This window comes from Giraffa tippelskirchi, chromosome 7 (genome assembly GCF_054371585.1).
Source record: "Giraffa tippelskirchi isolate mGirTip1 chromosome 7, T2T-mGirTip1v1.2.pri, whole genome shotgun sequence".
In the NCBI taxonomy this organism is placed as follows: domain Eukaryota; kingdom Metazoa; phylum Chordata; class Mammalia; order Artiodactyla; family Giraffidae; genus Giraffa; species Giraffa tippelskirchi.
Genome location: NC_137281.1, coordinates 120,408,191 through 120,435,757, shown reverse-complemented (window position 1 = coordinate 120,435,757; position 27,567 = coordinate 120,408,191). Strand labels below are relative to the sequence as shown.

Below are 27,567 nucleotides of genomic sequence, written 5' to 3'. Positions count from 1 at the left end.
AGAACGTGAGGTCCGTGAGAACCAGGCTCCAGAGCCTGGTGCAGCCAGTGAAGGCAGGCAATCAAGTCATTGTTGAACTAGTGGATATAACATGCCCAGTGTCCAAAAGCTAATAAGCATCAGAGGTAGGCTTGACTCCAGGCCTCGACTCCTGGAACCCTGCTCTTAAACACGACGGCACTGAACACTTCCAGGCTGGAAGGGGTTGAGTCCAAGAGGCATTACTGGAGGTGCTACAGAGCAGGAGCAGGGGAAGGAAGCCCGGGCACTGGGAGCTAGTGCTATTAATTGTCTAAGGATGTTGCTGAGCCTCATTCTGAGTCTCACCAGGAGGGTGGGAGGGCACCAGCCCTTCAGAGAAGCCCACAGGACACAGGCAGGACACATAGTTCATCAACTACCCACGTGTCAGGCAGAAAGAATTATCCCTGCTGTGCAAGCAGAAGGGAGCCAGGAAAGGCGTTCTGGAAGCACCTGCCTTGAACCCTGACTGGCTTCGAGGGCCTGGGTCTCCTCACCTGTACACTGAGGCGCAGGTCTTCCAACAACTCTAACATGGCTTCCAGTTTTGAAATAGTGTGCGCCAGCATTTGTCTGTGAAGCAGAGACTGTGCCTTGTGTATCCTGTTACTTGACACAGCTCTCAGCCAACCCCAGCTAAGGCTCAGTAAAGAACTGATGAGTGAGGAATAAAGGAATGAGAACAGTAGGACATAGTTTCTGTCCATAAGGGCTTGCAGGCCTGTTGAAAGAGAAGATAGAGTTTATATACAGCATGAATTATGTAACTGGTTATTCTGATATAAAGATGCTTTATACTGTACAGCAGGGAATGCTGCCAGAAGAAAAATCTGAACTTAATTGTGCAGATAATGGACAAATAGGATCCTGTGTAGAAGATGGGTTGTCCCATAGAGCTAAGTGTAAAGGACAAGAGAGAGACGTGTGATCCACACCTTGGAAATAAATAGAAGGGAAATGGGGAGAGCACTGCAAGGAGAGAAGGGAAAGGCCCTACTTGGAGGAACTGTTCGGGGGAGGCTGGCCCTGCCTATGAGAAGGGCCCCAGGTGAGGATGGTGGGGTGGGGAGGGAGCAGGGGTTTCAGCTCTGTGTCTGCAGGAGGCAGCCTGGAGCCACTGTGGGCTCTTGAGAAGAAGACTAACCTAATGAGACCAGAGTTTAGAGCTTCAGACTGACAGTTGTTTCCAGGATATTGAAATATGAAGCTAACCCTCACTTGCTGATCTTAAGAATGCTAAGAAGAGTGGAATAAGCCAGAGTCAGAGCTTGAAGTCTTGATTTGGATCCCAGCTCTTCTGCTTACTAGCTACTTGGGCAAGTTACTTAATTGCCCTGTTTCCTTAACTGGAAAATGAGAATAGTAATAGTGTTTTTAGGAAGATTAAATTTATATATATATATATATAGTGCTTAGAATAGGGCCTGACACAGAGCAAGTGCTACATTAGTTTTAGATATTAGGTGGTAGTGTTGTTTCAAAGGGTGGGGAAGGAAATCTGAGTGGAAATGCCTACATTTATTTGAAAACATCAACTTAGATTTAGAGAGAATTGGACTTAAACGTTGTCAGTTTTGCAAACAGCGTCTTTTCCGAAGTTTGACGTGCTATGCCTCAAAACCAAGCATTTTCTTTCTTTCTGTCTGCCTCTCACTTTCTCACTCAAGAGTTAATGCTTCAGTGTTTTCTCTAAAAATTGAGTCCCCACAAAAACAGAAATAAACATCCTCCTCCTTATTCATCCCAGCCTTGGGTCTGGGTTTTGCATAACACCCTCAGCTCCCGTCTCCTCCGCCTCAGTGGGGTGACAGATGGTGCTGCCAAAAATAAAATGTCCTCCTTCACCCCCTGCAATGAAGATGATGGCGTTGACCCCAGTTGATCACACAACCCCAGGCTCTCAAGCTGGGAAAGTGACTTGTTTTGAGTGGGCACTGCCGACGGGAAAGGAAAACAGCAGAAAGCCACACCCAGCACCCAAGCAAGGCGAGCAGAGTCTGGCCTTTCTTCTCCAGCAGAATGTGCTGACTCCGAGCCTGCCAGCAGTCATGGGACAGACACTGCCCTGATCCAGGCCACTCAGTGTTCAACAGTGTCCCTGCCCGTGGCCGAGTCGGGGAAGGCAGACAGTGCCACGTCTGGCTCCTCTGACAGCGAATGTGATGAGGTGGTGGTGTACTTCTGCATGCCACGGCCAGGGCACGGCCAAGGTGGTTGCACCAACCAAGAAGAGGGAAAACTTTGTGGAGGTGGCAAAGACTGTGCATAGACAAAACGTCCCCTCCCCTTTCTTGAAGAAAGCTTAAAAGTGATCATGTGCACACACAGCTGAGCGTCAAAATACACCCGTGAGCAAAAGTCCTTAATATCCTGAGCATTAAACACCAGCCCCTGCGCATTATGACAGCTGTGAGAATGTTCTCCTGTTTCACAACTGGCCTTTTTGAGAAAGGGGGAAAATGCATAAAAGGAAAGGATAAAAGAAGAGGAAATTGAACGATGATGCCAAAGGCTCTTTGTGACTAGAATAAATGCCTGAAAAAGAAAACCCTCAAGTAACTAGAAGATACCCTTTCCCCGAGCTTTGCTGAATGTGAGTCACACGACACCTTTCGAAGGTGTCAGTTATCTTCCACTGCATTGTGCCGGCTGGACTCTATGGCAACGTTCTCATCTTTTTCTCATTATCCTTCAGATAATGTGCCAAATTGCCTATTTAAAGTACTGACAAAAGAACGTCCGCTAGTGCAGAGGTCCCTGATTAAGGGCTCTTCAGTGAGTGAACCGCTTTCCAGAAAGATGTCCTGATAACTGTGGGCAGAGGTGACCCACAGCCATGGGATCTCGGTGTGGTGTGGGAGATACATTGTGGCACCCGCCCACCCCCTCAACCATGTGACTGACTCCACAGTAGAGCCTCCAGTACCCACACTGGAGGGGCTTCCCTTGCTCTTCTTCACATGCTCTTCCACTGTGTCCCCAGCAATTCCATCAGTGCAAGATGCCTCCCACTGCTGGCGGAGGCAGGGAACCCAGGGCCTCTGGCCCTCCTCTACTGTTGAACTGCATGAGGTTTTTTTTTTTAATGGTTGGCAGAAATTGAGCAAATGTTTCGCTGTTTGTTGCATTTTTTAACAGTGATCAACACTTCCAGCTTCTTCCATACACTGCTGTCTTCCTTGGGATGGTCTGTGTAGGGTCCCTTGAATCTGAAAGAGCTTATCACTCCCGTGGCATAGAGAAAAGGTGCTAGGAGTGCCAGTTGCACATTTTAGGGAATAATGGGATAGGATGGCAATGCAGGGTATACCAGCGCCATCTGTGGTGTGATGTGATTTATTAATAATAACCTCCCATGGGAGGTTAATCTAAATGCCCTCTAAGGTGCCTTCCTATCTGAAACTGTATGATTCTCTTGGGATGGTTATATAGGAATCCTGTGTAGCTGGTAGGAAGTTGAGGGTGGGGATCAGAATTGGTTTTAAATCTGGAGGGAGGACAGTTGCAATGTCATAGAATGACAGTTGGGGAATGGGGACTGGCCAAGCTGGTGAGGCAGTCACTCTGCCAGAACCTTTAAGAAGGGGCTTGGGATTGGCAACATAATTAGAAAAAGCAATGAATCCTAAGGGCTCTTGGTTATAGAGGTTGAGAGAAACTGAAGTTTTTCACTGAAATTTGCCTCTGGCTCTTCTCTGTTGCCTGAAATCTCTGCCCCTTTGAAAAATATCTCTGTTGAGTGATATCTCCAGGAGACTCTTGTCAAAATGAACAAACGATGCCTGCAATGGGATATCATATTAATTCATCCATATCTGGCAATACCTTTGCACATAGTAAGCAATCACTTTCCCTCTTAGTATCTCTAGGTGCTTATAAGTTCTAGCAGCTTTTTAATGAATTTTCTACATAAATAATCATAGCATATATAAAGACAGTTTTAATTCATCCCTCTCCAATCTGTTTGCCTCTGTTTCTTTTTCTTTGCTGTATTGTACTTTATTTAAAGTGACAAGAATAGGTACCATTGTCTTGTTCCTGATCTTAGGGGGAAAGCATTTAGTCTTTCATTATTAGGGATGTTGTTGTTGTTGTCTAGTCACTCAGTCACGTCCGACTCTTTGTGACCCTATGGACTATAGCCCACCAGGCTCCTCCGTCCATGGCAAGAATACTGGAGTGAGCAGCCATGCCCTCCTCCCAGGGATCTTCCTGACCTGGGGATCATACCCGAGTCTCCTACATTGGCAGGAGAATTCTTTCCTATCTGAGTCACCAGGGAAGCTCCGGAGATGATGTTAGCTGTAGGTTCTTTTCATAGATGCACTTTTTCATATTGAGGACATTTCCTTCTATACCTAGTGTGATGAGAATTTTTATTCAGAATAGGTGTTGAATTTTATCAAATGTCTTTTCTATACCCATCAAGATGATCATGTAATTTTTTCCTTGCCTAAATTATTAATATGCTACATTACATTGACTAAATGATTCAGATTTTGAATTCTATCCTGGCAGGCAGTTAAGCTGCTTACTGCTCAGTATTTTTAAGGTTTGTTGTGATAGATCCACAGCAGCCTTGACTATTGGGCTAATTTAGCCTCACTACTAAGACAAGTCTTTCCAAGGACTCTACCTCACAACCTGCCATTTTCTGAGATCCCTCTGCTTTGACTGGTGGGAATGAGGACCCTTCCCTGTGCAAGCTCTGAGAGCCATATAGTGAGTGGCTTTCTGTTCATTCTTTTCCCTGCCTGGTACACTTTCACCTTATACAGACTATTACTCTGCCAAAGACTTGAGGAAACCCCTCTGAAGTTCACCAGAGCTCTTTCTGCACAATAAACTCCTCTTTCATATTCTGTCCCATGAATCCCAGCCACCTTTATCTCTGCAAACTCTACTTTTTTGTCTCCTCACCTCAGCAAAGCTGCTGTTTGGAAGCTGCTATGAGTTGGGGCATCATATGATGCATGAGATTGGCTTCCTTTCTCCCAGGTATCAGAATGCTGTGCTGCCCATTTTACAATGCTGTGATGAGTCACTGTGATGATGTTGACTACTCCTAGTAGGACTGTAGTTCCTGTAGTGATGTCTCCCTGTGAGCAGAGACAGAGATTTTGTCCATTACCTGTTGTTCACACTATCTCCATCCCTCATAATGCTTGTCCTAAAGCAGTGTGACCTGTTTTGCTATTTTGCTTAAAAACATTTTGCATCCAAATGTCACAGAAAAGGGCATTGGAGATGGAATCAAGAGTTTTGCTGCTCACTTAGCAGCCTCAGTTGTAAACCACGTAGGCCTTATTTCCAATTTCTATCAAGTGAGAGTGAAGATAACTGACCAGCCTACCACCCCAGTATTGTGAGGGATGCACCAGATAATGCAGATGACAACACCCACTGTTCAAGGGCCTAACAAAGTCCTCTGCGTGCTCAGCCCTCCCTGCTGGGGTGAGGAGGGCAGATTTCTGATGAGGCTTCCCCTTCTTTCTGCTCTCACTGTGACTGTCCCTCTTGGGGTTCACTCCTCTCCAACCTGTTGACTCAGCAAAATGTCTTTAAAAAAATTCAACAAAATTACCTAGAAGTATATGCTCTCATGAATTTATACCTTGCTGCTGTCCTAAAATGATTATGAAGTGTTATGTATTTGGTTTCTGAAGCTGCTTCACCTTAAAAACACAAAGCACAGTATTACGCAGTAGTATACCAGAATCTCCTGCACAACAAGCTCATAAATCATTTTTTTCTCAGGGCCACCTGGAGCCACAGGAACTCCAGGGGAAAAGGGAGACCCTGGTGAGCTGGGCTTGCCTGGAAACGAGGGCCCAGCAGGGCAGAAGGGTGACAAGGGAGACAAAGGGGACGTGTCCAATGATGTGCTCCCCGCAGGTAAGCGGCTGGTGCTGTGGTCTTCTCCTGGGGTGAATGGGCCCAGAAACCATCCTGGTTTCTTGTACCAAGGCTGCTCTGGGTCATCTCTCCTTAACTGCCCTAGATGCCCATCTGTTTCATAGCATGTTTTAGAGTCCTGTGCTCTTGACAAGGAGAAAACCAGGTATAAGCCCAATGTTGGTAAGACCAAATCTGAGATCTAAGCATAAGTAGTTGAGATAAAGCACCATGTCATGGCTGGGTGGATTTAGGATGAAGGAAGCTTTCTTTTCCCAAATATCTGTTAAATCCAGTGAAATCCAGGACAAGAGAAGTGAGAAATTTCGGAGGACAACAGACAGAAAGTACAAGCTTCAGAGTTGAGCTCAGGCCATCTTCAGACCTTTATCCTAAGATTCTTAACATAGGATTGAGGCAAATATGGTTACTGATCTTCTTTATCTGGTTTCCAGCCCAGGTTAAAAGCAGGTAATTGGTGTCTATGGCACAGCAAGCCTCAGAAAGCCAATGACATGGTGGAAAGGGTAAGTGACAGCTCATGGTCATGGAGGAGAAAGAGGCAGAATTTTAAAAGCACTTTGCTTTGGGGACCATTTGTACTATAAAAGCATAACTATCCTATTCATGTGTTCAATAAGCATTTTTGAATATCAGAGAACACCATTTATGAATTAGGAACTTTGCTTTAACAGCTGAAAATGGAAATATGAAAATGAGTAAAACATAATATCTGTCCTCAAGAAGCCAGGATGATAGATGTTCAGGACAGTGACCCTGAATCGGTGTCCCATCCAGCTTTCAAAATTTCTTGAGCACCTGCCATTTACCAGGTACTGCATAAAGATCAAAGCACCCAGGAAAAATCAAATTAGGTTTAGCATACCTTGTTCCAAAAACAGGAGGTTGTGTACAAAATATGTAAAATTTAAGAGGTGTTTTGACAGGATTCATAAATATAGGTGAATATATTTTGAAACTATAAGATCATGTTATATTCAGTTATATGGGAAATCTATACATCCAGAATATCACACTCCCCTATATTACCAAACAAATGAGGGTGACCACAAAGCATTCAGAAAAGCAGCATCTCTGAGTGTACTCCAACTCCAGAGACCAGGCCAGAGCTCAGTGTGTCCTCTGGTCAGAGGGCAGAGAAGCAATAGGAGGGCTGGACCACATCTGCCACGATCTCTGCCTTTTCTGCTGGGGGCTTCGAACCACCCTCAGCCTCTGTGACTCCTGCTTGCCCCTTCGGTTCTAAAGCAGCTGAAAAGGCCTATTTGGTGGGGCAGGGAAGAGGCAGCTAAAGAGATCTCAGATCACCAGTCAGCCCAGGAATGGAGTGTAGAACCAAAGGACTGAATATCCCAGACTAGCAGCATCTTTATGCGAATTGCAGAAACAAAGGCCCCTGCAAAGGGCTGTACCCACATGGCCACCTGAAGTTAGAAGTGTGTAATGACTCCACCTGCTGATGTGTAGGGAATCCAACCATCAGAGCACTCACCCTGGTGACCTCAGTGGGTTCTCACAGGGCAGGGCAGGGAGTATTAGAATCTGGAAATGAAGAACCAGTCTCAGAGGGATATGCTGCCTGCCCAAGGTCACAAAGCTGGACAGCTGCCCCCTGATCTCTTCTACAACACGGAGCAGTGTTTCTCATGCCTGGAAGCATCCTTGGAGGTTTTAAAAACTACAGAAGACCAGCTTCCCCATCATTTTGATGAAGTGATCTGGGATCGGATCCAGGCATTATAATTGTATTTGAGCTCCTCGGGTGATTCTAATAAACAACCAGGGTTGAGATCTCCCAACATCAGCCAACAAAAAGAGGATGAGCTAAGGAGTGAGACAGCCCTGAGTTGGGGGGGAGCAGCTCTGCTCCAGCTGTGACCTGGGGCAAATCCCTGAACTTCCCTGAGACCCGGGTCACCCAAGGAGCTGCTGGTACTGTCTCATAGAGTACTTGGGAGGGACGAAGGGGAGATTTCTAAAATTCCCAGCACAGTTCCTGGCACATAGTTGAAACTCAGCACCTTCTGTGGGAGCTCCCTTGACCCTGCATGAGTGAGTGCTAGAGGGCCACTGTCCAGGATTCGGCCAGCCTCCCTGGAGTGGCTCCATCTCCTTTTCCCTTGTGTGGAACCCATCTCTGCTTACAGCTCTCTAATCAACTCCCACCCCTGCTTTTCTCTCTCTTTCTCCAGGTGCCAAAGGTGACCAAGGCCCACCTGGCCCACCTGGCCCACCTGGGCCCCCAGGCCCTCCAGGTCCTCCGGGTCCCCCTGGAAGCAGAAGATCCAAAGGCCCTCGGCAGCCAAACATGTTCAATGGCCAGTGCCCAGGTCACACACCCCTGCCCTAGGGAGCCACCTCTTCAGTTAACAATCCCAAGCTCTCGGGCTTCACCCAGACTTTGTGACCAGATTGTTTTAAATAAGGGGAGATTTTGCCCAAAGCGAGTATTCCCTCCCCCTCTCCACCAACCTAGGAGGCCTGAACAGGGTAAGGACTGGTGGCAGGTTTAGAATCGGGCCTCCTGCCTCCTGCCCTCATCCCTCTTCCTTCACTTGAGCTAGTCACTCAATCGGGTCCAACTCTTTGCGACCCCATGGACTGTACCCTGCCAGGCTCCATCATGGACTTCTCCAGGCAAGATTACTGGAGGGGGTACCTATTCCCTTCTCCAAGGATTCTTTCTGACCCAGGGATCAAACCCAGGTCTCCTATTTGGCAGGTGGATTCTCTATAAAGGCTGAGCCATCACCAGACTATTCCTCTTTCTTGCCAGATCCACCATCTCTGGAGCATGGAGGGCTTGACCGATGCTAGAGGGATGGAGATGATGGGGAAATTCAGATCATCTAACTCCCCATAGATACCCCAGTACTGCCATCACCACCTCTAAGCTTTGCTAACAATGCTAGCGACATTGTAGGCATAGGCCTTAGTGCTCAGTTCATTTAATTCTATACTAGCCCTAAGATATAGGAGTCGTATTCTGACCAGTTCACAGATACAAAGCTGAAACCCCAGGGAGCTACAGAGTCTGTCCATGGTCACTCAGTTAGTAAAGCAACAGCTGGGATTCAAACCCCAGTCTGCCTGCCTGTAAAGCCCCTGCTTGGAGCATTTTCCTTTCAGAGCCAGAAATCCACACATTGAGAATAAGCCAACAAAGGGCAGTTCAGTTCAGTTGCTCAGTTGTGTCCAACTCTTTGTGACCCCATGGACTTCAGTGCGTCAGGCCTCCCTGTCCATCATCAACTCCCAGAGTTTACTCAAACTAATGTCCATTGAGTCGGTGATGCCATCCAACCACCTCATCCTCTATCATCCCCTTCTCCTCCCTCCCTCAATCTTTCCCAGCATCAGGGTCTTTTCAAATGAGTCAATTCTTCTCATCAGGTAGCCAAAGTATTGGAGTTTCAGCTTCAACGTCAGTCCTTCCAATGAGTATTCAGGACTGATTTCCTTTAGGATAAACTGGTTGGATCTCCTTGTTGTCCAAGGGACTCTCAAGAGTCTTCTCCAACACCACAGTTCAAAAGCATCAATTCTTCCGCGCTCAGCTTTCTTTACGGTCCAACTCTCACATCCATACATGACTACTGGAAAAACCATAGCTCTGACTAGACGGACCTTTCTTGGCAAAGTATGCAAGGGCACCTGATCTCTGGCAGGCCTGGATGGCTTGTTCTTCGGCCAGTTGTGACAGGAGTGGCCATGGGGTTGAGAGCTAAGAAGAAATCAAGGGTCGTGTGATGAAAAGTCCTTCTCAGATGCTGCTAGAACTTCTCCACACAGCCATGTTCAGGGACTTGTTCCCCTAACTTGGGCCATGAGGAGGCACAACTGGATGCCTGGCTTCCTGGCAAGCGGAGAAGAGGGTCCTGACTGGGGTTTCTTTCTCACTTGCTGTGGATTTCTCCACCACTTTCCTAAACACTCTTTCATTCTGTCTGGTACACTGTTCTTTCTGGAAGATGTTTAGGTGGGGGGTGGGCAGGGGGTGGCGCACACACTCAGCTGTCAGAGTGGGTGAATCTGAGCTTTCAGAGACGTCACCACCACGCCCAGTAAATGGAGCCTGATTATGACCCTGCCCAGCAGTGAGCAGGCTGTTAGTTCAACACCACCCCCTCCCTTAGCATCAGCCCTCTGTTCAGCTTCCCTGGGGGTGCGGGCTGAGCGGAACCATCCCCTGAGAGGAGGGGAAGTCTGACCCTGCTTCTGTGGAATTCGGACTTGCCAGAGGCTCTGTCAGCAGTGAGAGGGGTGCTGGAGAGGTGCCCTCCCAGCCTAGCCTGTCTGCTAAGAGGCTGGTCGGCAGGGGTTGGGCTTCAGGGTTGTGAAAACTGCTTTAAAAGAGAGGCTGTTTTCTTCTGCTCTACCTCCCGGAAGTGAGTCCTGGTTGCCAGGCATCCAGCATCTGAGCTTGACCCTCACTCTTGCTTATTCTAGCCCTTCCCTTTAACCCCATTCTACCCCCTCAGCTTTAGAAGCTGGTGGGTAGGTCCTGCACGAGTTGATGAGACCTTTTTTTCAGACTAAGAATGGGAGAGTCTCTCTGTCCCTCTCTGTGCGAAGCCCAGGCGCCTAAGTGGAAACTCCGGAGGGATCTCGAGAGGCAGGATTGTGTGTGGGGAGTCTAACAGCCCCGAGACCGCTCTCATCCATGGTAGAAGGGCTTCAGAGAGACAGGGCTCATCCAGCTAAAGGGAGGTTAGAGAAGAGCCTCCTTATTTTACTGATAAAGACAACTCTCTAGTTTATTCTATGCATTTCCCTAGTGACGGTGGAGGTGCTCCTTTCTATCTAGCAACCACAAGGTGATCGGAAACCCTAAGAATTTGCCTAGGGAAGTGGGTCCTGGCCTTTCCCAGAAAGCCTGATTTGCTGAGACCTGCTGCCAGCCGGTCTGGTCCCTCTCATCTCCACACTGGCCACAATACTCCCGCCTTCTGTCCTGCTTCTGCCACCTGAGCCACCTCTTCACCAAAGGTCTGAATTCAGCCCATTTGCTAAGGAAGATGAATTTATGCTTAGTCATAGCCTCAAACCAACTATGAATCAGGTGCCCCTCAAGGGCCTGGGTCCCACAGGTCTTCAAGCAGAAAAAAACAGATGGGAAATGGGGAGGGGAAAGGGGCCCCAACCTCTCTGGTCTGGGCTATCTCTAGGCTTCTTCCTCTGCTCCCTGGCAGTTCAGGAAGACAGGGTGAAATGGGCCACCCCATCATGAGGCTTCTTCCTTATCCCCATCAGCTTCCCTGAGAGTGAAAATCCCTCCAGAAAATGCAAACTGTGATAGATTCCCACCTGCCCAGAGTGGCCAGGAACGTGTCAGTAAGCCTCTCTGCCTCCAAATTGTTGAGGGTTAGGATAGCTGACTCAGGTGACATTTTCCTATTGCTGACATCCTCTTGGGATTGTACATTCTTAGCAACTATGGTCATGAAATGCTTGTTGGGAACTCCCCAGGCAGAGGAAAAAAAATTGGAAGCGTATGAGTTGGTGCTTAAAAGCAAGCAAGCGAAAACCAAGGATGCTTATGGAACTCGAATCTGGAATGAGGTGGCAGAAAGCACCAGTTATAAAGTTATACACATCTCACTGTGCCAACTGCATTTGCTCTGATTATCTTTGTTGTTTTAGGTGAGACATGTGCTGTACCAAATGATGATACCTTGGTTGGAAAAACTGATGAGAAAGTCAGTGAACACCATTCCCCACAAGCAGGTACAGAAACAAAGCATCCTGTTTATTTTTTTTTTTTAATTATTTGTGTATGGGTCTTCATTGCTGTGTATAGGCCTTCTGTAGTTGCAGTGAGCGGGGGCTACTCTCTAGTTGCAATAAAAGGACGTCCCATTGTGGTGCCTTCTCTTGTTGTGGAGCACAGGCTCTAGGTGCACTGGCTTCAGGAGTTGTGTTGCACAGGCTCAGTGGTTGTGGCTCAAGGGCTGCAGAGTGTGGGCTCAGTAGTTGTGGTGCACGGACTTAGTTGCTCTGCGGCATGTAGCATCTTCCCGGACCAGGGATCGAACCTGTGTTCCCTGCATTGGCAGGCAGGTTATTACCCACTGGACCATCAGGGAAGTCCCAAAGCATCCCATTTTAAAACTCAGAAATCAGATACCTTAAAGTCATATGGAGTAAAAAAAAATAAAATAAAATAAGCACAATGTGAGAGTTGTGAGTCATGTTTCTTTTGTTGCAAAATGAGGACGATAGCCCAGGAGAAAGCATTTCAGGTAGCTCTGAGAAACTGCTCAAGAGCAGTAGGGGGAAAGGTCAGTATAGATGTGATTTTGGTGGAGGAGGAGTACATGCAATCAAGCACATGTTTTTTGCAGAAGGTTTCTGCAAGTCACATGGAGCAGTCATCACCATGAAGGATTTGGGTGCTTTTCTAGATATTTAGAAAGTGAAAGTGTTAGTCTCTCAGTCATGTCTGACTCTTTGTGACCCCATGGACTGTAGCCCGCCAGGCTCCTATGTTCATGGAATTCTCAGGCAAGGATACTGGAGTGGATTACCATTTCCTTCTCCAGGGGATCTCCCTACCCAGGGATCGAACCTGGGTCTCCCACATTGCAGGCAGATTCTTTAGTGTCTGAGCCACCATATGAAGATATACATGACTTCAGTTCAGTTCAGTTCAGTTGCTCAGTCATGTCCAACTCTTTGTGACCCCATGGACTGCACCATGCCAGGCCTCCCTGTCTATCACCAACTCCCAGAGTTTACTCAAACTCATGTCCATCAAGTCAGTGATACCATCCAACTATCTCATCCTCTGTCGTCTTCTCCTCCTCCTGCCCTCAATCTTTCCCAGCATCAGGGTCCTTTCCAGTGAGTCAGTTCTTCGCATCAGGTGGCCAAAGGATTGGAGTTTCAGCTTCAGCATCAGTCCTTCCAATGAATATTCAGGACTTATTTCCTATAGGATGGACTGGTTTAATCTCCTTGCAGTCCAAGGGACTCTCAAGAGTCTCCTCCAGCATCACAGTTCAAAAGCATCAATTCTTCGGCTTGGGCTCATAAAATCAGCTCCTGAAAATATCTAACTATCTGAATACCTGTTCTACCAGTCCCCCACTCCCACCCCTACTGAGGACAGAGTGCCTCATTTCTGCTCTTCACCCTTAGCTCCTTTCAGGGGATGTGGAAAGTCAGCAGCTGCATCAGCACATGATTTAATCCTTGTAGAGGTAGGTGGCAAGTGCCAGTGGCAACTGCCAATTTGTGAGTGACAGTCATAATTGGGAGGTGAGTAACTTTCTCTTCTTTTGATAGAATCCATGATCACATCCATTGCAAATCCAATACAAGTGTTGAAAGTTAAAGAGACGTTTGGGACTTGGATAAGAGAGTCTGCTAACAAGAGTGATGAACGCATCTGGGTGACTGAGCATTTCTCAGGTGCTTTTACTTGGTGGATGATCCATATCTCTGTTGTAATTTTGTCTTTCCTCTGTTGCCTCCCTTCAGGCTTATCCTGTTTCTGTGTCTGAAATCCTTGCTCATTGCTGTAACAGAATTGCTTTTTTTTTTATTTTAGAAAGCTCAAATGAGTGGGCAGAATGCTCTTCTCAGTTGAGCACACTGGTGACAAACCTCACAGTTCAGATAATAGGGACATGACCAGGGCACCTCCACTGTGGCTTTTTGGCAAAGTGTCCAGGAGGAAACAAATAGCATCCTGACTGACAAACCCTTTATAAACCCTGAAACCATAATGAGGAAGAAATGTCAGAGACAATTTCTTTTTTTTTTTTTTGCACAGGCTATCTTTCTTTAAGGAGAACCTTTTGGCCACTTTTCTCAGATACCACAGTATCTGAGAGCCCAGGGGAGAGGGTGAGGTACCATCTTGAAGATCTACTGCATCACACTGTCCCAAACAGATGTGGTCAGGAATTGCAGTGGCCTCATGCCAGAAGATGCCTGGCCATGCCTTCTAGTCAGAGCAATAGCTCAGACATGCTACTTTGCTTTCATCCAGGCTCACTAATCAGCTGGTAGTAACTGTCCAGATGACCAGCTGAGAGGGAATCTGTGACTCTAAACGGAAGAGCAAGGCCATTGAGCCAGCATGGCCCCTTGGAGTGCAGTAGTGGGAGGTGACCGCATAGGTGTTCGTCACGATGCAGGCCTGTGGCAGTCTGACAGAAAAGTTGATAAAATTGTAGGAGAGGGCATGGTACCGTTTTCCTGGGAGAAGCAAAGGCAACTCTGGTTACTGTGTTCAAAAGATGGTTCAGGAATCCATGGAAGAGAATTGGCCTTAGGATTTGGGAGCCTGGGATCTTGAAACTGGACAAGGACTCTTACAGGATGTCTGACTCTCACCTTCCGTCCTTTTACCCCTCCTCCCCTGACTCGCCTCCAAGCTGTGACTGCCTTTCCCTGGCTTCCCTCCTACAGGCATCAGAGTGAAGGAATTCGAAGACCAGCCCTCACTGCTGAACGGCAGTTACACGCTCATCCACCTCCCGTACTATTTCCACGGCTGTGGGCACACTGTTCACAACAACTCTCTCTACTACCACAAAGGAGGCTCCAACACCATAGTGAGGTGAGTCCTTCGGGGCCCCGCTGCCCCTCCTCACCCATCCCAGCTAGCACCTACTGTGTGTGGCGCTTTAGTCATACTTCAGCTACTTAAGGGAAGGAACTGTGGTTCTACCCTCTTTATGTCCCTGGGGCCTGGCGCACAGCCAGAGGTCAGTCAGGGTTTGCTGACTGAATGAATTGCAGGTCACAAGGAGTGAGCCCCCACTGCAATTATTGCTGGTCTGGAACCAAGTGTAAGGTCAGGGCCAGAGAGAAGGAGGCTGGGAGCGACGGCGGGTGGGGCGGGGTGGGGAGCGGAAGCTTTCTCATCCTTTGGGAAAGAAAGAGCAGAATCCAGGCTTCCCTCTGGCAGGAAGGTGTCACACCCCCAAATCGATTTTGTTCTGAAAACTGGTGGGTGTGAAGAATTTCATGTCACAGCTGAGATCTCTGAGGAGTAGAGACTGCAAGGCCTTCAGGTGGTTCTGTCATCCTGACAGAGCCCTCACCAAGCCGCCTCCCCTCCATTTTTCCATGGGCAGGAGAGGTGGCCACCCAGGTAGTCGGGGCCCAGGACAGCACATTCCTGGCTCCGCACAAGAATTGCTAAAGTTTGTCTGCATGGCTCAAGAAGAAATCAAGTGCTGGGCTTCAGAGGCAGAAGTGGTCATCTTGGGCAAATCAAGGGAGCAGTGAATTCCAACCCTCCCACCTACTTATTTGTGACCTCAGAGGAGAGATACCACTTCCGGTGACTTCCGTGTCCTCACTACAAATGGAAAGATGGATGAGAACCTGTGCAGCCCTCCAACTGTACACCCATTGGAAATGACAATTCCAGTGTTATGAAAGCCATGGTCCTCATCATTCCAAACAAGAGACTTGTGTCTTGATGGAGGACTGGATTCCTCCATGGGCATGGGCTTGCTAGTACACCATACGCTTAAACCAGCCGTGTTAGACACACATGTCAGCCGTGACTGGAGGCACCCCCTCCTGTGCCTCTGCACCGCCCCCCTATCCTGGGCTCCCTCACCACCTCATCACCTCCTGGCTACCTCATCTAGACAGAATCTTGCGCTAAAAGAAAAAGATAACTGACTCGCCACCCATTCAGAAGCCTTCTCTCTCCACACACACTGCTTTCTGTGACATTTGTTCTCATTCAGTCCTGTGGCTCCCTGCATATGCATGTGTGCTAAGTCGCTTCAGTTGTGTCCGACTCTTTGTGACCCCATGGACTGTAGCCCACCAGCCTCCTCCATCCATGGAATTCTCTAGGCAAGAATACTGGAGTGGATTGCCATTCCCTCCTCCAGGGGATCTTCCCAACCCAGCAATCCAACACACATCTCTTTTGTCTCCTGCACTGTCTTCCTTTACCACTAGGAAGCCCTGTGGCTCCCATATATATAGAGCCACCCAGGTGGCACAGTGGTAAAGAATCCACCTGCCAAACAGATTCAATCAAAGCTGGTTCAATCCCTGAGTCGGGAAGATCCCCTGTAGAAGGGAATGGCTACCCACTCTAGTATTCTCACCTGGGAGACCCCTTGGACAGAGGAGCCTGGGGGCTACAGTCCATGGGGTTGCAAAAGAGTCACACATGGCTGAGCAACTGAGAGCAGTTACGAGGGGTGTTCTGGGGTGAATGAGGCCCAGAGGAGGATCGGCCGCCCTAAGAAAGAGTGGCTTCTAATGACACTAAGCTTGTATGAGGTTAGAACAACTATACTGGGGCCCGGCTCCAGTGCCTGGCTACAGTCTGGGAGGAGAATCAGAGGTAGACTGGAATTAGGCCATTTTTTGCTGGAAGAGATGAGCCTTATCAAGAAAAGCAACTGTCAGTGCCAGTACCAGACAGGGACCCAATGGCAGTCCTGAATCTCTGGCATTCAGAGGAAGGGGAGCCCCGAGAGCAGAGATGGGCATGAAAGACCTTCTCAAGCCCTCACTCTTGTCTAGTTTCTTTTCAGATTTACTTCAGGATTTCTTAACTGGCTTCAAGCTTGCTGTACTCCAATGGATACCCGCAGCGTCGCACCTGTCACAGTTCTTTTGCTGCTCGATGGCGCCCTCTAGTGCTTGTCTTTTCTTTTAGCCTTGAGTCCCTGAATTTTCATTCCTGAAGCTGAATCAAAATCCACTTTTGCTATGATGTAGATTTGGAGTCTGCCAAATCAAACAGCCTCCAGGAGCTGAGAGGCATGGGGTTTCACGCCGTCACTTCATAAATATACTTGCTTACCAAAGAAAGAAAAATGACTTTACAGCCATGACTTTGCTACTTCACTTCTCAGCAGCTGACTTCCTTCATTGAGCCTGCTGTGAAATTTTTGTATTAAAACTCCAGCGAGGAGTAGAAGAATCACCCCCAAACTTGGAGGTCAAAAGCCTGAGTTTAAACTGCTTATCTGTATTCCTGAGCTGGTCACATCTCCTTTTCTCATTAGTAAAATGAAATGACAGACTAGATTATCTTTTAAGGCCCCTTGCAGCTTTGAGAGGGCGTATCAGGAGGTCAGCAGACACCTGAGGATTCAGAAAATGAAGGACTTTTATCAGGGTCACATGGTTAGTAGGTGGACACTGAGATGTAGCCACCAGCCTCTGCATCCTCACTGCTCACGGTGTTGCAGATGTAATAGTAGAATGAGCACAACCAGGAACTTACTAGAAATGCAGAATCCCAGGCCCCACCCTAGTTTAACAGAGGAGCCTAAAAACCACCCTTGTCCACAAAAATGGTGTCTCATATCTACTTTTTTTTTTTTTTTTTACGCATTTCAGGTTTGAATTTGGCAAAGAAACATCCCAAACTCTGAAGCTTGAAAATGCCTTATATTTTGATCGAAAATACCTCTTTGCGAATTCTAAGACGTACTTCAATTTAGCTGTAGATGAAAAGGGCCTTTGGATTATCTATGCTTCCAGTGTGGACGGCTCAAGCATCCTTGTCGCACAGCTGGAGGAGAGGACCTTCTCCGTGGTGCAGCACATCAACACTACGTACCCCAAGTCCAAGGCCGGCAACGCCTTCATTGCCCGAGGGATCCTCTATGTCACTGACACCAAAGATACAAGGATAACGTTTGCCTTTGATCTGTTAGGAGGGAAACAGATCAATGCAAACTTTGCTCTAAGGACTTCCCAGTCTGTTCTTGCCATGTTATCATACAATATGAGAGATCAGCATTTGTATTCTTGGGAAGATGGCCATTTAATGCTTTATCCTGTACAATTTCTGTCAGCTGCATTACACCAGTGATGGGAAGCATTCTATTCCCCTCAGTAAATTTCAGCTGTTCTCTGGTATCATGTGTGTCCCAAAAGGAAACTTGTCTTTAAGGGGGGTCAGGTAATTAGCTGTCATAATCTCACGACACGGGTGCTTATGTGGTGTTTCCCCTTTAATTCTGATTCTGTAGGAGAAACTAACAGACTGGAACTCAAAAATGGCTGGCATTTGGTGATTCCTTCACAAACTAGCTGGGCAAATTACCTCTCCCTGTTTAGGTCTTGTTTTTCCCCACTGGTAATATGAAAGGGCTGGCTAAGATGATTGGTAAGATTTCCTTACCTGTAGGGAATTCTGTGATTCTTAGCTGTTGCTGCTCTCGCAACTTTTACGTATTTGGTTTTGGATTTTATTTTTGGCTTTTAGCCATGGCTGAGCAGATTTACCTCTGAATTGATCAGCCTGGTGGCCTGAGCAATGAATTCCTTACTGCCGACTTATGTTTATTGTCTTGGAAGCTGCACTGACCCTTTAAGGCTGTTGAGGTACCTTATTACCCCTAATTTATTACGTTTCTCTGCATCTTCACCTGCCACCAGAGCGTCAAAGTGGGCATCATCCTCACCTCCTGACTATCAGGCCAAAATTAGTCAAAGCCAGAAATAGCTGCCTGCATTGAAGCAGAAACGGGCACTTCTGGGTCCCTGCCAATTTCTGACCATGCTGATCTGCAGCTCCGCTCGTTAACATTGAATCTGCAGGTCCTGCAGGGTCTTTCTGCCCTAGACCTGGATCTGCTCTCAGAGTCAGTACTGTGCAAGTGGACATTAATCCAGTGAGAAACTTGAGAGGCACTTTGCAGTTTGCAGAAGAAAGGTGCCATTCGTGGTTACTGTCTAGAACAGGGATGGGCAAACTGTGACCCTTGGGCCAAAGCCAGCCCATTGTCTGTTTCTGTAAATAAAGTTTTATTCAACACAGTCACAGGCGTATTATAGTCTGTGACTACTTTTGCTGTACACTGGCAGAGTTGAATCACTGCAAGAAAGTTGAGTAACAGCTTCCCAAACCTAAAACATTTACTTTCTGGCCCTTTACAGCAATAGTTTGCCAACCCCTGATCTAGAATATTAAAGTGAGCCTGATTCTTAGAAGGGCTTATTCACCTGAGCCTGTTTGTTATATTTTTTTTTGTTTGTTTTGTTTCAGACTAAAAAGTAGTCATTTATATGCTTTGAGTTTATGGTAAAGGGCAAGGGTGAGAACAGCATAAAATTAAGTGTCCCCCTGTCAAAAAAGCAGTTAATGAACTTTTCTTACCCTAATGTAGTTTTTCTTTTTAATATATGATATCTGGTTTTTTTCTCCTTGTGACTTTTTAAAAATTTTTAATTGGCGGATAATTACTTTGTGCTGCTGCTGCTAAGTCGCTTCAGTCGTGTCCGACTCTGTGCAACCCCATAGATGGAAGCCCACCAGGCTCCCCCGTCCCTGGGATTCTCCAGGCAAGAATACTGGAGTGGGTTGCCATTTCCTTATCCAATGCATGAAAGTGAAAAGTGAAAGTGAAATCCCCATGGACTGCAGCCTACCAGGCTCCTCCGTCCATGGGATTTTCCAGGCAAGAGTACTGGAGTGGGGTGCCATTGCCTTCTCTGACATGTGTGTATAGTTCTACACAATTTTATCACATATGCAGATTCATACAGCTAGATTCATATCTAGTCCATGATTAGACAACAGTTATCCTTTACACTACTCCTTCCTCTCACTTTCTAATCCCTGGCAACCCTTCTATTTTCTAACTCTGTCATCGTGAGAATTATAGAAATGGGACCATCAGTTTAAATTTTTGAGAATGCTTTTTTCACTCAGCATGAGACTTATCCAAGTTGTTGCATCATCAATAGTTCTTACTAATCAGTAATGATACTACAATGGTATAGATACATCAGAGTTTAATGAATCATTTACCCAACAGTATATAATTACTTTATAACTATCCAAATATAGTTTTAAAGAATGTGATCTGGTCCCTTTGGATGCCAGGAGAAAATCCAGTTTAACTTGCTCCTAGTTCAGTTCAGTCACTCAGTCGTGTCCAACTCTGCAACCCCATGGACTGCAGCATCCAGGCTTCCCTGTCCATCACTAACTCCCAGAGCTTACTCAGACACAGGTCCATCGAGTCAGTGATGCCATCCAACCATCTCATCCTCTCTTGTCCCCTTCTCCTCCTGCCTTCAATCTTTCCCAGCACCAGAGTCTTTTCTAAGGAGTCAGTTCTTCGCATCAGGTGGCCAAAGTATTGGAGCTTCAGCTTCAGCATCAGTCCTTCCCGTGAATATTCAGGACTGATTTCCTTTAGGATGAACTGGTTGGATCTCCTTGCAGTCCAAGGGACTCTCAAGAGTATTTTCTAACAGCACAGTTCAAAAGCACCAATTCTTTGGTGCTCAGCTTTCTTTATGGTCCAACTCTCACATCCATACATGACTACTGGAAAAACCATAACTTTGATTAGATGGACCTTTGTTGGCAATGTAATGTCTCTGCTTTTTAATATGCTGTCTAGGTTGGTCATAGCTTTTCTTCCAAGGAGTAAGCATCTTTTAATTTCATGGCTGCAGTCACTGTCTGCAGTGATTTTGGAGCCCAAGAAAATAAAGTCTGTCACTGTTTGCATTGTTTCCCATCTATTTGCCATGAAGTGATGGGACCAGATGCCATGATCTTAGTTTTTTGAATGTTGAGTTTTAAGTCAGCTTTTTCACTCTCCTCTTTCACTTTCATTAAGAGGCTCTTTAATTCCTCTTTGCTTTCTGCCATAAGGGAGGTGTCATCTGCATATCTGAGGTTACTGATATTTCTCCTGGCAATCTTGATTCCAGCTTGTGCTTCCTCCAGCCCAGCATTTCGCATGATGTACTCTGCATATAAGTTAAATAAGCAGGGTGACAATATATAGCCTTGACATACCCCTTTCCCAGTTTGGAACCAGTCTGTTGTTCCATGTCCGGTTCTAACTGTTGCTTCTTGACCTGCATACGGATTTCTCAAGAGGCAGGTCAGGTGGTCTAGTATTTCCATCTCTAAGAATTTTTCAGTTTGTTGTGATCCACACAGTCAAAGGCTTTGGCATAGTCAATAAAACAGAAGTAGATGTTTTTCTGGAACTTTCTTGCTTTTTCTATGATACAACAGATGTTGGCAATTTGATCTCTGGTTCCTCTGCCTTTTCTAAATCCAACTTGAACATCTGGAAGTTCACAGTTCATGTACTGTTGAAGCCTGGCTTGAAGAATTTTGAGCATTACCTTGCTAGAGTGTGAGATGAGTGCAATTATGCAGTAGTTTGAACATTCTTTGGCGCTGCCTTTCTTTGGGATTGGAATGAAAACTGACCTTTTCCAGTCCTGTGGCCACTGCTGACTTTTCCAAATTTGCTGGCATATTGAATACAGCACTTTAACATCATCATCTTTTAGGATTTGAAATAGCTCAGCTGGAATTCCATCACCTCCACTAGCTTTGTTCGTAGTGATGCTTCCTAAGGCCCACTTGACTTCATACTACAGGATGTCTGGTTCTAGGTGAGTGATCACATCTTCGTGGTTATCTGGATCATTAAGATCTTTTCATATAGTTCTTCTGTGTACTTGCTCCTAAATGCCCTTAAACACACATATTTTCTGCCAACTTGGTTCTTCAAACATCCTTCAGCCCAGCACTGAGGTCCAAGCAGGGCCACCAAGAGTAGAGAGGAGTCCTGGGGTCTTAGAGTCAGGAAGGAGACCTAGGGAAATACTTACGTAAAGATTTTTCAGCAATTTGCCCTCACTGAGTACATGTATGTGTTAGGGGGGAGCTTCTGAAACTTTTTCACTGGAGCCTCATCAATTCTCAGCGCCCCTGAATCCTGGTTTTATACCTTATTAGTGGAATCCTTTGAAAACTCAGGATTGAATTGCAGATTGAAATATTCAAGTCTCTACACCCCCTGAATAAACCTAGGCAGCTATGAGGGAATTTGTTGCTGTTGTGTTCTCAAAATAATAGATATTTGAAACTTTTCCCCCCACTTTTTAATTAGATTCGTTGTGTCATGTCATCACAGCTTCTTAAAAAAATGTCCTCTTCAGATTCATGTTTTATAACAAAGTAAAATAGAGTTTCATGTTCGAGATCAATGTGTTTAATATGTGCTACTCTTCTTTTAAAGTATTTAAAAATATATGTTGGCTGTTTCTGGACACAGGGAACCTGAATATGTATATAATTTCATAGTTATGATTATAATAGTAATATATACAATACTAACTGTACATACAGTAACAACCAAAAGAGCTTAGTTATTGAATTAGCCCATATTTCTTTTAGAAAAAGTTTTAGAAACCCCAGTCTTGGTATTTGATTTATCTTGGCACCCTTAACTGTTGGTAAGGAATCATATACTCACTGCTAGAGACATATAGATTGGAATTTCTCACTCTCTTTTTTTTGCTATGGCAGAGGAATATAAGGACAACTGAGTTTGACCAACAAACAAAAATTAGTGAATAATTTCATAATAGGGTTGAAAAGTTTGTCTTTACAGAGTGAAAAGAATTCAGATTTTACTCATTCTTTCCTGCAAACAGTGCTTGATTTTAACTAAAGGTTTGAACTCACTGCTAAAATAGCATGTACCAGCTAATGTTTTTAAGTCAAGATATCATTTTAGTAGTTTACATTGACGCTTATAAGCAAAGTTACTTTAAAGCACTTTCCAAACATTTGCACTTCTGATGTCAGAATCAAACCAGATAATTCCCTAATTCTTCTTTAATCTAAACCAGATAACTTCCCACAGAAGAGTAAATAAAACCACCCCTCTCAACCTGAGAGGTTGGGTGGACCTCATTTCAAAGCATTTTCTTGCAAACTGATATTGTGTCCTATCACTTAGCCCAGGTGTTATAACAAAGAAAGAGTCCTGGGAGGAAACTTTTAAAATGAGGAGTTCTGATCTTAGGTACCTCCACAGTCTGTTACCTTCCAAGGCTGCAAGATAAAAAGTCAAACAAGACACTAAAATTCTTAAAGAACCAGGTGTCTTTTTCTAACTGCACTGACTACGTTTTGACTGTGACTGGCTGATCACAGACCATCTAAAGGAGAAGTTCACAACTGAGCTTTTCAGTTTTCATGCAGCTGCTATGACCTGGTGAACCACATCATTAAAAGCCATAATTTCCAATGTGTAACCACAGATTCTAAGCTATTCTGAACAACGAATGGATCATGGTGAATGTCTCTTTTTTGGTTTTAATTTATTTAACTTTAGTTAGTCAATAAAAATAATCATTGCTGAACATAATCACATGTTGAAACAAGTATACTGTTATTATTACCTCACGTTAATTTATACATGATGTTTAGAAGAAAAAATAACCAAAACCAGTATTGTAGTAGAATTATATTAATATTTGTTGCTCCTCTATTCAAATACTCATAGTTTGTTGGCTCCTTCTGAGTACTGAAAAAAGTCATTAATATGGATGGGTCTCTCTATCAGAAAACATGAAAAATGTGCAACTAGTTACTAAAACTAGATACTTACAGACCTAAGTGCAATGAAGATTTGTTAGTTTATTGGCTTAGTTTAGGCAACTAAAAAGGACATGATGTTACAGGCTAAACATAAAAAAGAATGAATTTTTAAAATTGGATTTGTGTGAATTTGGGCAAGTCTCTCAATCCCTCAGAACCTCTGTGTCATCTGTAAAATGTGGATAGTACTACTTATCTCCTTTGGTTTTTCCATGTGAAATGAAAAATGCTCTAAAAATTATATGATTCTTGATAAATCATAAGTGGTACTTTTATATTTCAAATCTACAGGGAACCAGAGTGACCCTGTTATTCTTTCAGCCGTATTCAGGGGCTGCCGAGCTGAGTGAGAGGTATATAGCATCAACAGTGTCTCTCTGCTGGTCTATATGACTAGGGAGTTAACACTTCATGCCACCAAAAAAATGGTCCCTTAGTCATGCAACAAATTTACAGTAAAACTGCTCTCAAGTCATGAAAAAACAATTCAAAAGACCTAGAGAACTTCTTTATAACCATCCCCAGAAGAGTCTCTGTTCCTGACAGGCCCAGGCATGCACTGCTGATGACTTCTATCATTAAAATAATACAAAGCAAAAAAGAAATAAAAGTCCTCAGAGAAAATAGCCTTACCCCTTTACCTGGACCATTCAGACTTTGCATGGGATGCTAACATATCCAGTCTTATAGCTGTTCACTGTAAGATTTAAAATAAGAAAGAACCTGCCTCCCTCCTTTCCCCTCCAAACGATCTGTCATGATCAGCCTCAAAAACTGAACTACTTGAACAGTGGTTGTTAAACTACTTTCTAAAATCTAAAAAAAAAATTCTAAAATTGCTAAAGTCTTGTGTCTAGCAATCTGGCATGGTTAAGTGTTCCAAATTCATTTGCCAAGGGGCCACATACACAGGATTGTATGTGTATTGTAATCACAGGATTACAAAAAGTCGACACTAGATAGACCCTTCACATAAAAACCATTCCAAGCTTCTCATTTTAAAGCCTAGAAAAGTGAACCCAGAGAAGATTCACCTAACATCACAGCTCAAGCGTCAAGGTGATGATAAGACATTGTTTCCTAACTTTATGATCATGGTTTCTACCTTACTCAGACATGTCTGAGGGAAGGATCTGGTCTTTGGAAAAAGACAATAATTAACTTCGGAGATTTTTAAAAAGCTGTATCTAGAGGAATTTGCCAATTTAAGCCTAGTCAGGCATAGAATACTCACCCACAAAGAATTCCTCAATAGTCGTCACCTTCTGAGAGGCAGATAAGTAAGCTGGCACAGCACTGCTTGTTACTCTAAAAACTGCCTCACCATTGGACAACTCTTCCTGCCCAAATTTTTTGAGACATCAATGTAACTGCTGCCTGGTGCTTACCATCTATGTGTCATGGTCTCTTCTAGGCAATGGAACACGTTATTTCATTATTTCACTTGATCATTATTTCACTTGAGCATCATAGATGTTCAAATGGAAGAGTCCTTGTTGTTGTTTTTCAGTTGCTAAGTCGTGTCTGACTCTTTACAACCCCATGGGCTGCAGAATGCCAGGCTTCCCTGTCCTTCACAATGTCCCAGAGTTTGATCAAGCCCATGTCCATTGATATACTTCTTAAATATCATTTATTCTCTCCGGTCAATGTTTTAATCCTCTCTCCAAGCATAGTAAACACTGTGATGTACCCACTACATGGATTCCATGTCAGGAAAGACTTTCTGCCCCTGCTGCTGGGAGTGCAGTCAGCATATAGCCTTCAACTGTCAGACCCTTCAGGATTTGCCTTGTCTGCAGAGATTTGCTTCACCCAGAAAGCACCTCCTCATCCAGTGATGGAGCAGTGTGAGTATAAAGGCTTGGACAACTCAGCCCAACATGGAACTGCTATAAAGGGCCATTCTAGTACCAGAGATCCCCATGGCTCAGCCAGACCTGTCACTGGGCCTGCATCACAGACTTTTCTTTCTGCCCTCCTGCTTCCTTCTCCTCCAATCCTCCCAAAGGTATTGATAGTAAGGGCATTGTTTAATGACACAATGCTAACTAAGCTCCATTTCAGAATTTGCTTCCCAAGGAATCTGTAGTAGAGTTGACAGGTGAAATGCAGATTGCCCAGCTAAACTTTAATTTCAGATAAAGAACAAAAATTTTTAAATATAAATATGCCCTGGAAATGGCAGGGGATATACTTATACTAGGGGCTTCCAAGATGGCTCAGTGGGTAAAGAATCTGCCTGTAATGGAGGACACGTGGGTTCAATCCCTGAGTCAGGAAGATCCCCTGGAAAAGGAAATGGCAACCCACTCCAGTATTCTTGCCCGAGAAATCCCATGGACAGTCCATGGTTACAGTCCAAAGGGTTGCAAAGAATCAGACATGACTGAGCGACTAAGCACATACTTACACTAAAAATTTTATTTATCCAAAATTCATAATTTAACTGGGAGTTCTGTATTTATATTTGCTACACCTGGCACCCCTAACCTGAAGTGGTCCCAGAAATAAGCCACTGATGCAGCTTTGAAGCTGAATCATCCACCACCCTGTTTATAACAGGGACCTCATGGCTAATAGTAGATTGAGCAAAAATAGCCAGTGAGACAAGTTGGTCCAATTGTTAAAGCTTTCATTGGTGGGAAACGAGAATGGTGTAGCAGTGGAAAGGAATGCATCAGCTAGTGTTATGTATCAGGTGTTAGAGATCATGAAGAAACAGGGAATCAAAGGATCATGAAATCAGGTGGCTCTTGCTAAGGAAAAAAGATAATAAACAGGTGAGAGCACTTGCCAACTGAAAGCTACGTGGAAAGCCCAAGGCCTCCTTAACAGCACACAGAGGCTCTTGACTCCTGCAGTGGAAGGCAGAGGAAGCTGAAGACCAGACCGCGGACTTGAAGATCAGCTCCAAAGAAGCTTTTTGCCAAGCTCCAAAGAAAATTAAACTCCCAACGAAAGAAGATCACCACACCAAAGTGAGGACCTGGCCGGGAAAAGGTTGGGACTCTGCCATTTGGGATGGGGCTCTCTGGGTCGGCCGTTTCCAAGTTGCCGTTTGTGGTCATTTAGAAATAATGGGGAAATTCAAGCATGCGTTAGATCGAGTTTGTTGGCAAATTTATTTTCTGTGAAAGGCTTGATAATAAATATTTTAGGTTCTGTGGGCCACACCGTCTCTGTTGCAACTCCTGAATTCTGCTGCTGTGGCTAAAGAACTCACAAACGATAGGTCAATGAGTGAGCATGACTGATTCCAATTCAGCTTTGTTTATGGATGCTGATATTTGAATTTTATCATTTTATGTGTCACAAAATGGTTTTAACTATTCTTTTTAAAGATGACTTTTAAAAAAATCTATTTTTGTCTGTGCTGGGTCTTCATTGCTGTGCACGGGCTTTCTCTAGTTGTGGCGAGCAGAAACTACTCTTCCTCGCAGTGCACAGGTTTCATATTGCAATGGTTTCTCTTGTTATGGAGCATGGGCTCTAGGCCCATGGGCTTAAGTAGCTGTGGTTCACAGGCTTAGCTGCTCCGCAGTGTGGAATTTTTCTGGACCAGGGATTCTTTACCACTGGACCACCAGAGAAGTCCTGGTGTTAACTATTTAAAAATGTTAAAACCATTTGTGGCTTGCAGACTGCACAAAAAAAGGTGTGGGCTGGATTTGACCTACACCTAGTTTCAGGTTGCTGAAATCTGGTATAATTTCATGATTTATAATAAGAAATATATATTGGTCTTTGTCTACTTTCTGGCATAGAGCTCCTAGATCTTAAAATTTCCTGTGATGAGAGCCATAAAAGTGTCTTTTGTTGTTAATGAAATGACTTTTAGAAAGCCCCTAGGTGACATAAACACAGGGACTTGGTTACCAGTATAGCCGGCCACGATTAGAGGGTTGGAACTTGAAGTCCCACCCCAACCTCCAGGGAGGGGAGTGGAGTTGGAGGTTGAGTAAATCACCAGTGGCAAATGATTTAATCAATCACACCTGTATGATGAAGTCTCCATAAAAACCCAAAAGGACACGGTTTGGAGAACTTCTAGGTTGGTGAACATGTGGCGATTTGGGGAGGGGGAGGGCATGAAAGCTCCAAGCCTTTTTGAATGCCGTGCCCTGTGCGTCTCTTCCATCTGGTTATTCCTGAGTTTTATCATTTTATAATGGTAATCTGGTAAGGAAAACGTTCCTCTGAATTCTGTGAGATGCTGTTGCAAATTAATCTCAACCAAGGAGGAAGTCGTT

The 27,567-nt window shown here is 45.1% G+C and overlaps 1 protein-coding gene across 17 annotated transcripts in view; it reads left to right on the top strand.

The window, feature by feature from the left end:
* The window catches only part of GLDN (gliomedin), a 104,616-nt gene extending 86,817 nt beyond the window's left edge, over window positions 1–17,799 (top strand). For all 17 annotated transcript variants that reach the window (XM_081508258.1, XM_081508256.1, XM_081508255.1 and 14 more), the window contains 6 exons: window positions 5,779–5,916; window positions 8,130–8,267; window positions 11,581–11,664; window positions 13,225–13,350; window positions 14,356–14,506; window positions 17,275–17,799. In XM_081508258.1, coding sequence (XP_081364384.1) covers window positions 5,779–5,916; window positions 8,130–8,267; window positions 11,581–11,664; window positions 13,225–13,350; window positions 14,356–14,506; window positions 17,275–17,752 — 1,115 coding nt within the window. In that variant the 3' untranslated portion in view covers window positions 17,753–17,799. The remainder of the gene's footprint in view (window positions 1–5,778; window positions 5,917–8,129; window positions 8,268–11,580; window positions 11,665–13,224; window positions 13,351–14,355; window positions 14,507–17,274) is intronic.
* Window positions 17,800–27,567: the final 9,768 nt, after the last annotated feature.